The sequence below is a fragment of the Pinus tabuliformis genome, chromosome 1_2 (assembly GCF_031772625.1).
Source record: "Pinus tabuliformis cultivar Carrire ecotype Pingquan chromosome 1_2, CPIR1, whole genome shotgun sequence".
Classification (NCBI taxonomy): domain Eukaryota; kingdom Viridiplantae; phylum Streptophyta; class Pinopsida; order Pinales; family Pinaceae; genus Pinus; species Pinus tabuliformis.
In genome coordinates, this window is record NC_142298.1 from 1,023,180,191 (window position 1) to 1,023,192,570 (window position 12,380).

At 35.8% G+C, this 12,380-nt stretch overlaps 1 protein-coding gene across 1 annotated transcript; it reads left to right on the forward strand.

Moving 5' to 3' along the window:
* Nucleotides 1-1,987: 1,987 nt before the first annotated feature.
* LOC149209596 (putative inositol transporter 2) lies at nt 1,988-6,915 on the forward strand. Its single transcript, XM_089396415.1, has 8 exons — nt 1,988-2,388; nt 2,988-3,120; nt 3,332-3,402; nt 3,515-3,850; nt 4,981-5,088; nt 5,217-5,411; nt 5,518-5,916; nt 6,083-6,915. The coding sequence occupies exons 2-8, from the start codon at nt 2,988-2,990 to the stop codon at nt 6,593-6,595; spliced, it is 1,755 nt and encodes a 584-aa protein (XP_089252541.1). The 5' UTR covers nt 1,988-2,388; the 3' UTR covers nt 6,596-6,915.
* Nucleotides 6,916-12,380: the final 5,465 nt, after the last annotated feature.

Consider the following 12,380-nt stretch of genomic DNA (forward strand, 5'->3'; position numbering starts at 1 on the left):
ATGGAGAAAGTTCGTGAAATCTATATGAAAATATATTTAGATTCTTGGTTGAATGTTATTTTCTTGTGAATTTTCAAAAATCATTTTTTCCATTGTCTTCCCATTGTTTTGGGTATTCTATAATGTTTATTTATTAACTAAACATAGAAACTCACCAGTACATATTTTATTAACTAAATATAGAAACTCACCGGTACATATTTGTACACCAAGGCATATAAATGACGTAACAAAAAGTCTAATCAAAAGAGCACTTTATTTAGTCTTATCAGGGCAATTGTGGTAGATATCACTATTTAAATATCCTCACGTTTTGAAATAATTGTTTCATTATGAAGAGAGACATTACTTTCATCATTCTCTCCTTAAATATTTTCATGCTTTTCTTCCAACAACATTTAAAATTGGAAAATTTTTAAAATTTTATTTTTTTTAAATAAATATGTAATATATTTTTTTAATTTAAATATTAAAATGTTTTTAAGAAGTAATTTGATTGGCGATCTTCGTAATATGAAGTTAAAGGTGGTGTTTAAACATGTTATGTTTTGGAGTTTTTAATTAGAATTTGATCAATTTTTTGTTAAAATCTAAATTTTTGTTGTTAAAAATAGGTTTTTGACTCTATATATGAATTCGTAATATGAAGTCAAAGGTGGTGTTTATGGAGTTTTTTATTAGAATTTGATCAATTTTTTTGTCAAAATCTTAATTTTTGTTGTTAAAAATAGGTTTTTGACTATATATATGAATTCGGCACCTGAAAAATCAATGAAGCATTCAGATTGTGGAGAATTTACAACTCAAACTTGTGATTACAAGAAATTTCTACTAAATTCTAGCAAATTAAACCAAAAAATATGCCCAAAACCCTTCTAAAACTTAAAACAAATAAATTACAACTTTATAAAATAAAATATTTTATATGTGATTCAAAATCGAGTTGTCTTTAGTGCTACTTTTGGAAGCTTTTCCGGTGGGTTTTCCAATCTAATTTTTCTAAAATCCTTCAAGAATTTATTGAAATCACAAGTTTGATGAGTAACCCCTTCACAATCCAAGTGTCGTAGGGGTTTTTCAAGGTGTTGAATCCATATATATAGTCAAAAAACCATTTTAAATTACACAAATTAGTATTTCACCTCAAATGTGTTGAATCCATGTATACAATCAAAAAACCAATATATATTACACAAATTAGTATTTCATCTCAAAATTTTCCATCGACCCAGAAAATCCAAAAAACCACATTAAGAACAATTCCATTGAAAATTATGAAATTGGAATTTCCAATCCCCTCACTTACAATGTGGGCCATGTATTGAAACACGAGTTAAGCTTTTGTGGTCGAAACAAGACATTAGTGAGTCAAAGATCAAATCCAAATGAACTACGAAACTTCAAAACACATTCTATGTTCAAATCCACTTTAATCTTTTTCCAAATTCGCCATTATTATGTCTCAACAACATTATCTTAATTCTTAACCAAATACATTATCCAATCAGTCTTGATTTTACACGTGGAGACCACGAAAAGGCGAACTCTGACATGCTGTGCATACACGTTGTCACAGAGTAAGTGCACAATCTTGATGCCAGGTTACCTGAAAAATGGTGTACACGGGGCAAGACAGAAGAGGGTGAAAATCTGACAACTTGGAGAAACACAGACAGTGCCAACGGCATGCACGCGTTCCAAAGGTGTTTACCGCGGATGGATATACATTGTGTATGTATTCCAGTCATAATTTTCAATTTCAGTGATTTCTGCTATGGTGACAAATGCGTGCATGGAATGATAAGTGGGAAAATGGAGGATTAAATATTAGGTATATACAGCGGCGAAATTACTCCACAAGGAGTGATATATACAGTGCCGAAATTACTCGAAAAGGCACTTCTTGTGGAGGTTTCCTAGTGAAATACTCAATTTTAGTTAATTGTGTAAAACGAAGCTTTGTGGCCACACATGCATGGATTCATTAGTGAGAAAACGGAGTTGAGAGGGATGAGTGTGGTATATACAGTGTCAAGATAATATATTCTGGTCTACTGTGGATGTGGATGTTTTCTAACGAGTTAGGAACTCGAGAAGGACAACGTGCAGAAATTGGTATAAAAGGAGGTGCAGGGAGGAGTAGTTTGTTGCAGAGTCTCTTGGGTATTTGAGAATCGTAGAGTACCGAAGTGGGTCGTGCTTTGTTTGAATTTTTGGAGGAGAAAGTGGAGATTATGATAGATTTTGCTAAAGCTCTGCTGCTCTAGTTTGCTGAGGTTGAAGAGCAAAGGAGGTCTGGATATTGCCTGAATTGTGGCACAGAAGAGGTTGACAGAAAGTTGCTTTTGATAATCTTGAATATCCTCAAGAGTGTAGTTCAGAGAAAAGGTAATGAGTGTTCCAAACGAGACATCTCTGTGTTTCTTGGCTTGATTGAATTTGTGAGCTGGCTGGATTAAAATTTAATCAAAATTCACTGTGTCATTTCAGTTTGGTGGTTGAAAATTCTGAGTTCCGAAAATTTCTATGCAATTTCTTCTCTAACTTCATTTAAGTTTATTAGTTCAAGTATCTCAATCTTTGTCTGATAACTTGATCTTACATGTCAATTTTCTCTGGTTTCCCAGAGCCAAATAAATGTATATGCTATGCAGAAAATCAAAATGGTTTTTGTTTTTAATTTTTATATTTAAGTCACAGAAACCACCCAATTTTAGCCAGAGTAGGACTGAAAGTCTTCTTTTATGCTGGGCTGTGGTGTGGTGCGAGTGCATTGCAATTAACCCATGTTTGTTATTTGAAAATCCATATGCTAGGTGGTTTTTTTACAAAACATGTAGGTAGATTATCTTGTTCAATCTATAGATCTGGTGGTTGTGTCCTCACTGGTTTTTTGGGGTTGCTGTAATAGTGATAGTTTCTTTCTGTACTTGGCCTTATTTTTTGTAAACATTTTTATATACTGATAGTGTTCTTAATGGATGCAGATGGAAGGTGGACCTGCAAAGGCCGATGCCCTAGAATTTACAACATGTATTAACGTGATCAGACAAAACCCATTTGTACTCAAGTTGGCATTATCTGCAGGGCTTGGAGGCTTTCTTTTTGGCTATGATACAGGTATGAAATTCTCAAATTAACCTCGGAAGTATCATAATCATGTATGATGAATACCAAATTAAGACATACCTATGCTAGTATACTTATCCAATCAGATTTAATATCGGTATGTGACAGTCTGTGCTCCCATTGCAGTATCTTTACCAATACACACAGTAACTTGAAGGTTTTGATGAATTGTCTAAGGTATACATGTTGTGCCAAATTACAGGAGTTATATCTGGTGCGCTCTTGTATATTAGAGATGATTTTCCAGCTGTGGACCGTTCTACAACTCTACAGGTATTCAACAACAATATTGTTCAGTGAAATTTCGAATTCCCGCCAATCTCCATAGAACTTGTATTGCTTTGGATCGCAGAATATATATACTCTGATATTTAAATTAGTGCAGGAAACTATTGTGAGCACTGCCATTGCTGGGGCCATCATTGGCGCTGGATTCGGGGGGTGGATGAGTGACCATTTTGGGAGGAGGAAAACGCTGCTGCAAGCTGATCTTGTATTTATTCTGGGGGCAATTCTCATGGCTGCTGCACCAATCCCTGCAGTTTTGATAATGGGTAGAATCTGTGTGGGGTTGGGTATAGGCATGGCATCAATGACTTCACCCCTTTATATTTCAGAGGCCTCGCCCACGAAAGTGAGGGGTGCTATAGTGAGTACTAATGGTTTTCTCATCACAGGAGGACAATTCCTGTCATATTGCATCAACCTGGCATTCACCAAGGTGTGTGCTATCTTTACAAAGAAAAATGTTTGTGTGTTATTTTACAGAGGAAAATTTGGTGGCTTTTCTTTGTTGTCTTGCTGTTATTTTTAGATATCTCTTACTTGGAAATATTTCCTAATTTAAATGGACATTTGCTTCCATTTCCCTCTTTTAAGGAATATGGAAAATTTTCAAATGGCCTTTATATTTTTGACTCTATTATGGAGGTACCAAAAGTTCCTTGTGCAAATACAAATGGTTCCAACTTCCTAGAATGTTTTTCATTGGCATTCTGCTACCCTGTGCAAATTAGCCAAAGCTCTCTACATTCTCTGACCCTCATAAAGCACTCAAAACAAAATACTAATATGATTATGTTGGTGGGAGACTACGTTAGTTTTTTGTGAGAATATACTTGTTTCAATCCCAGAGCAGGGATCGTCTCCTGGAGATGATCCCCATCAGCAGTTTTAAAGTTCTTGATGATGAGAGTAGGAATCATCATCAGGGGATGATCCCCATCAGGAGTTTTAAAGCTCTCGGTGATGATCCCTACTCTGGGATCAAAATGTCGAGTGTATTCTCGCAAAAAGAGTAGGGATCATCATCAGAGGATGATCCCCGTCAGGAGTTTTAAAGCTCCTAATGATAAACCCTACCCTGGGATTGAAACATCGAGTATATTTTCACAAAAAACTAACACAGTCTCCCTCTAACATAATTATTAATACGTGTGATGGACAATCTTAAAATACTAATATGGCTCTTAGGATGTTTTGATTACATTTCTGCTACCCTATCCAGGTTAGTCAAAGCTCTCCTCATCCTCTGGCACCCCCCCAGGAAACTGGTACCTCTCAGCTTTTGTTTGGCTAAAACTTTCTACATCCTCTAGCCCACAAAACAGATTGAGAGAGAATGCTATTACATCTACTAAGACACTATGACAAGGCCAGCTCGTTGTGAGAATAAACTAGTACTTCATAAATCACCCCGTTGTTGTCAAGGTGGATTCATTACACCTTGACTAATTGATATTAAAAAAACTCATAACCATTAGTTCAACTTCACATGCGTATAGCCTCCTTTATTAATATCAAAGTGGAAAATTTAATTTCACCTGAAAAATCATGGGATGACTTTTACAGGCACCTGGTACTTGGAGATGGATGCTTGGAATTGCAGCTGTTCCTGCACTTCTACAGCTTTTCTTAATGTTCTATTTACCTGAATCTCCTCGTTGGTTGTACAGAAAGGTATGGATTTCAGGTCACTGAATATGCTGGTATACAATCATAATATTTTTTTTCCAAGGCTCAAATTTTCAATCTAGAGATTGTTTAGATTCAGAATGTTAATTATGGACTTTTGATATTGGATACAGAAAAGGGAAGCAGAGGCAATCGCCATCATGAAGAGGATATATCCCCCTGAGGATCTTGAAAATGAAATTCAAGAGCTCAAGCAATCTGTTGAGCAAGAAATTGAGTTGCACGGGCCTTCACAAAAGATTCAGTTCAGTCAATTATGGAAGGTCAAAGAAGTGAGATATGCACTTATTGCAGGTTGTGGAATTCAAGTAAGCACAGACCAACGTTGTCTTTTTTTTGCCCTGCTTTTGTAATTACTTTTGACTGATCACATTAATTTAATGGCTCAAACATGTCAAATTCTGTTTTGGGTAGATATTTCAACAATTTGTTGGCATCAACACTGTCATGTACTACAGTCCTACCATTGTACAATTGGCTGGATTTGCGTCCAACACAGTTGCTCTGTTGCTGTCTCTAATAACTTCAGGCTTGAATGCTCTTGGCTCTATTTTGGCGATCTATCTCATTGACAGATTTGGAAGACGAAAACTTCTTGTTTCCAGTTTGCTTGGAGTAATTACATCACTAGTCCTATTAACTATTGTATTCCACATAACTACAGATAGTTCTCCTTTAGTAAGCAGGAAAGCAACCCAACAATTTTCAGGTTACCAATGTCCACAATATATTTCAACAAGTGCAGCATGGGACTGTATGCAATGCCTAAAGGCCAGCCCTGATTGTGGATTCTGTGCATCTGGAGGTAACCAGGTACTGAGAATTGACAATGAAAGAGTACAGAGGATTGTGTCTTTTCAACTTCTTTTCGCATTTCTTGTGTTTAAATATGGATTTAAAAGTTCCCCTCTTGTATTTAAGTTTGGTAATTAAAATTGCAAACATAAAATCAGTGTCTGAAAAAAACATTTTTTCTCAGTTGTTGCCAGGAGCCTGTTTACTGTCAAATTCAACAGTGAAGCATGTTTGTGAAGGTGATTCTCGACCATGGTTTACCCGAGGATGCCCAAGCCAGTATGGTTGGCTGGCTGTTCTTGGACTGGCACTGTACATTATTTTCTTTGCTCCTGGAATGGGAACACTTCCTTGGGTCATCAACTCTGAGATTTATCCTTTGAGGTATCGAGGTATCTGTGGAGGCCTGGCTGCAACAGCAAATTGGGTTTCTAATTTGATAGTGGCACAAACATTTCTCACTATGACTGTAACCATTGGCACTTCCATGACATTCTTAGTTTTTGGGGTAATATCAGTGATTGCACTTTTCTTTGTACTCATTATTATGCCTGAAACAAAGGGCCTTTCACTTGAGCAGATTGAAGGGACGTTGCAACAGAGAGTAGAGAATTTCAGCTTAAAGTTTTGGAAGGCAAATAACCCCACAGTTTCTTCAAATAAAGAAAACCTCAAAAACAATGATCTTGCAAGCTAGCTCTTGTACGTTTCTACTTGTGAAGTAACTGGACGTATAGGGATATAGTATCCTAAGATCCTGTTGGAGAAATTCCAGTGGGTGTATATTATGCCAAAGGTATTGAATCCGAGAAGTAATGCTGTTGTAGATTTCTCCACACAAGACATTTGAGCTCTCGACATTTATAGATGAACAGTATGGTCTCGAAGTGGACAGTTTAACTCTCTACATGTATAAAAAATAAGTATCCCTATGGTTCCAGATTATGAAATTCTATGGTAATGTTTTATAACTGGCATCTCTTCTTTTCCACTTATGTTTCACACAGACCTGAAAATGCTTTGCATATTTTTTATCTTTTTTACATCCAAGCAAGTCTCATACATTATTCTTTACATCGTTCGTTTGTGAATGTTTGTGATAACTGGCTATGGCACCCAACCTTTTTCTATAACTCCTTATCCTTCACATTCTATTCGGATTTGCAAGTGAATCTAAAACCATTTTTAAAACACTGTATTGATCTCAGAGATCTACAAAGTCCGTGCGCAATCTATTTAGATTTACAGGTACGTATAAATGCATTTGTAAAGCGCTGTAGTGATCACAGAGATATACAAAAAGCATGCAGAAACATTAGTAAAGGGTTGCACAGTGCAAGCTTTGCTATTTTAAATGTTTAAAGGTATTCTTTACATGACTATGACAAGTGCAAGAAGAGATTGTATGAGATGATGTATTTGGGTGGGGTGGAATTTGCATTGCAAATTTTTTGCATGTTACAAGTGTTGTTACAAGTGTTGGTTATGTGTTATATTTTTTACATTACTATTCTCATGTGTTGTATGTTGCATCGGGCATAGTTAAGGGGTCATAGGGAGTGCGACAGCTCCCTTTCTTTAGGAGGGATCATGGGGGAGGTGAAGCCCCCTTTGTTAGGGGGGTTTGCAGGGGGACAAAAGCTCCCTGTGTGGGGGTTTGGGAGCACTGCCCTCCCCCTCCCCCTCCCCCACAAAAAAAAAAACGACAATTTTGGTGCACAATTTTCTCCTCTAGCAGTTTTCTGCCACATGGTGGTCTAACCCATAGTTTTCTAATTCTGATTAAGGAACTATAGTTGTATTTTGATCTAGGATAAATGGATTGGTGGTTTATGGATGTCACAAGATATATATATATATATAACATTTGTGGTTTTCCCAATTTGGGTTTCCAAGGTAAAAATTGTGTTAATGTTTGTATTTTCTATTGCATATTTTCCATTTTATTAAGAATATGTTTACAAAATTTAATTGTACAAGGTTAAAACCTTCATTTGGTATCAAGCAATTTTGGCTTCAATGGATGATTTTGTGGCTAAGGGGTTTTGCTCAGTTCTATAGTAAACCATGTTACAATGGGAGATCTACAAAATTGATTCATGTGGTGAAAGGAAATGGCAAGTAGTTCAAAGATAGAGATCATGAAATTCAATGCATAGAGTTTTGGGTTGTGGAAGCTCAAAATGGAAGATTTATTGGTGGACAAAGATCAGTGGATCATTGTGGATCCTAGTATTGCACCTATGTCAATAGAAGACTAGACCAAGTTGGATCGAAAGGTAAAGAGCACAATATGATTATGCATCTCAGATTTAGTATTACTAAATGTTTCAGGAGAAACTACAATGAAGGCATGGCAGAACAAGTTAGGGACTTTGTATTATTGTAAGTCCCTAGTGAATAAAATGTTCCTACGCAAAAAAATTGTATAACTTAAGAATGAAAGGTGAAGACTTGATGACAAAGCATATTAACACCTTCAATACTATGGTAAGTCAGTAAATACCTTTTCATATTAAGATTTCAGATGAAGGTAAGTGTATCAATTTGTTATGTTCTTTACTAGAGTCATGAGATAGTTTGGTTGTTTCCATAGGTAGTAATGCAACTACTTTAAGCTTTGAAAATATAGTATCATCCATGTTATCAGAGGTAATGAAATGTTAAAGCATGGAAAGTTAGAGCACAGATACCTTGTCTATAAGAGAACACTCCCAAAATAGAAATAAAAACAAGTCCTTAAGTTGGAGATCTAAATCTAGAGGAAAATCTTAGTCTACAAGAAAATTAGTAAAGTTATGTTGGAGATGCAAAAAAGAAGGGCATTACAAGATATATCGTAAATCCAAAATTGTTGAGAAAGGGAAGGGATCTGATGATGTTTCTTTGATAGAATCAAAAACCTCCTCAGATGAAGAGGGGGATGTGTACCTGAATTCCTCAATTACCCATGTAGATCATAAGGTATGGTTGGTCAGCTCGAGGGCATCATTTCATATGACTTCTCAAAGGGAGTGTTTTTGTGAATATGAAAGACATGATACTAGTGATGTTTTCCTATGAGATGAAACAACAGATAGAATCATAGAATGAGAAAAATTCAAGTTGAAGCTCGTGGGTGGAAGGATTACAACACTCCTTGGTGTTTTTCACATCTCAAAGTTGCCCAAAAATATGATTTTTGTAAGCGAGATGAGTGATGAAGGTGTAAAAATGGTGTTTGAAAAGGATACTTGCATGATGGTTCAAGCAGCAATGGTATTGCTAAGAGGAGTTTGGATTGAAACTCTGTATAAGCTATTGGGAAGCACTATTAGTGATGGGTGCAAAGATTATGTTGTTCCTATGAGGGGAGCTAAAGAAACAAAAACTCCTACAATCTCTAGAGAAATGACTATGTTGTGGCATCAAAGACTGGGGCATATGAAAGAGAAGGCACTTAGAGTACTACATGGTAATGGTATGATAGAAGGTATTTTTATTGTTATCTGGACTTTTATTTATGTGAACATTGTTTATATGGGAAGAAGAATCAGATAAGATTCTCATTTGGTGCTACAAGGGTAGAGGGAATATTACAGTTTGTGCACAGTGATGTGTTTGGACCTATGTTGGCTCCATCAATTCGTAAATTTGTATACTATGTTTCATTCATAGATGACTTCCTAAGGAATGGATCTATTTCCTTAGGAATAAATCTGAAGTCTTTGAAAATTTCAAAGAGTTTTGGAAAATCAAAGAGTGAAATTTAGGTGTTGAGAATAGATAATGGTGGAGAATTTTATAGGAATTAATTCGAAGAATTCTGTAAGAAGTGTCGTATAGCAAGGTTGAACACTACTCCATACACACCTCAGCAAAATGGAACTACAGAAAGGATGAACAAGACATTGATGCAAAATGCAAGGAGCATGCTCAATGGTATTGTGTTAGGACAAGAATAATTATGGACACTACATGTTACTTGGTAAATACATCACCCTCATCAGTATTATGGCAAGACTCAACATGGGGTATGGATTGGTAAAAAATCATCTCTGGGCATTTCAAGGTATTTGGCTGTGATGTTCATTGTTCATGTTCCAAAGGAGAATAAGAGTAAGCTAGATAATAAAGAAGGATGATGCGTTTCTATTGGATATATATATGGTCTAAAAGGTTATAAGATTTGGAACCCAAAAACTAAGAAGATTGTGTATAGTCGAGATGTGGTATTTAGAGAAATCAAAGATGTCAAATAGGAATTCCTATGAAGGGAGAAAAAATTGAAGAAGATATAGTTTGAAATGAAGGATGATGAATCAATCTCTACAGAAGAACGAGAATCGGAAGAAGAAGAACCACATACTCAAGTATTGAATAGATCAATTCAAAAAGAAAGCAACTAAAAAGTTACACTCCACCTAATTTTCGTTCAAATTTTTCTTTGTTTTTATTGATGATGATCATAGAACTATTAGAGATTAATTATGTTCAAAGGATGCCAAACTCTGGAAAAATGTTATGGTTGAAGAAATGGCAAACTTGGACAAGAATGAGGTTTGGGATCTAGTGGAGTTATTAGGTGGAAGAAAACTCATTAGTAGCAAATAGGTATCTAAGAAGAAGTTGAATACAGAAGGAAAAGTGGAGAAATACAAAGCTCAATTAGTAGTAAAAGGTTATTCTCAGGTAGAGGGAGTTGAATTTTGTGAGATCTTTGTTGGAAATATTGAAAGGGGGGTAAATTAATATTTCACTTTTTCTTACAATTCAGTATCACAGAGCATTAACCAATAACATAACATCAAAAGTACACAAGATTTATATTAATAATTGATTTATCTCTTTAAGGAAGCTACAACTTCCATTTTTACCAACCACTACTGGAAGGAACTATAACCCCTAATGATTTACCAGCCACTAGTAGAAGGAGCTACAACCCCTCCTGAAGGAAGCAACAACGTCCTTCCCTAGTGTGTGTTGAATTTGGTAGCACAAGTGTCCCAAATTCTTTTATCTTGTAGTTGGTTGAATCCTACAAGAAGATACACAAGCAATGTATGATGTTAGTGATCAAATATAAGCCAAAAAAAGCATTGAATTACATGAAAAGAATGCACACAAAAAAAAAGACAACAATATGAAACAAAACAAATCAACAAAGTAATGGGAAAATTGTCATCTTTATTGATTGTTGGTAGTGGAAGAGTTACAAATAGATTTTAAAGAAACTTGAAGAGATATTTGATCAATGGTGTTCAATTACTCTTAGCAAGGATTTCCCTTTCTCAACCTCTTTTGCAAACTCTTTCTCTCTCAAAGAAGCAAAGAAGAAACTCTCTCAATGGTGGAACCATCTTGGCATTGGAATGCTTGATTGCTTGGGGAAATTTTGGCAGCATAACAATGCACAACTTCTTATTTTTTGTCTCTTCATCCTCTTGGATTTATAGAATTCCATCTCTCTCATTTGGCTCATAAATGAGATAGTTTGGTTCATAAATGAGATGGGATATGCCACCATTCTTCAATTAAGGGTTCTTTATCCTCAAGGTTTGAATGGGCAACCCTGCCATGTCAAGGGGTTGAGGCTACTTCAAGCAATGTGTCTTCCAAGGTGATGATTGTGATTTTTGCAACCCTCACGGCTATCAAAGAAAAATATATGAGGGTGTGTCAAATTGTCTTTGGAGCACTCATGAGAGTTGATTTTTTTTAAAACTATAGGAGAATATTTTGTTTTCTTCATGGTGTTTTGAACTAAAAATGTGCCATTTGTACATGTTTCTTACCGACCATGAGTTTCATCTATTGTGTATAAATGGGTGTACCATTTTTTCATAATAACATTTTCCCCCTGATGTATGAGGTTAGGATCAAGCGTATAGTTGAAATACATCACATTTTGTTGTTCCTAACGATGTGTCCCACTAACTTCTTGAGAGAGAGAAACTTGTTATGGAGATGATAAGGGAAAATACCTATACTGAGAACCCAAAGAAACCATGCTTGAAATAAATATTGATACAATAAGTGTCTATATGAGGCAAACATGTCCCATGCTCGTTATAATGACTTCGACTAAAATATTACAAATACATAGAAAATCCTGTCAAATCAGCTTTGAAGTGGTTGATGTGTTTTCATCTAAAGAAGATAATTTCTCTTGTCGTTAGGGGCATCTCTGTCAAATAGACTAAACTAGGTTCCACCATGCATCCAATACAGAGGATTGTTGAAGGAGGTGCAATCTAAACATATGGGTCTTTGACTAAATGAGAGAACGAGTCTTCATGATTATACCTCGGCCCAAAACCTCTGCCACCTATTTGATTACCTTCTCCAACATTTATACTCAACTCCAAACCTCTTTCATAGCCTTTGATACCTTTGCAAATGGACAAAACATGTCTCCCAAGTGCCACTGCCAAATGGACCTAGAAACCAACAAACAAGGGTTGGAATGAGTGCCAACAAGCCCTATATTCTCCAAAAACACT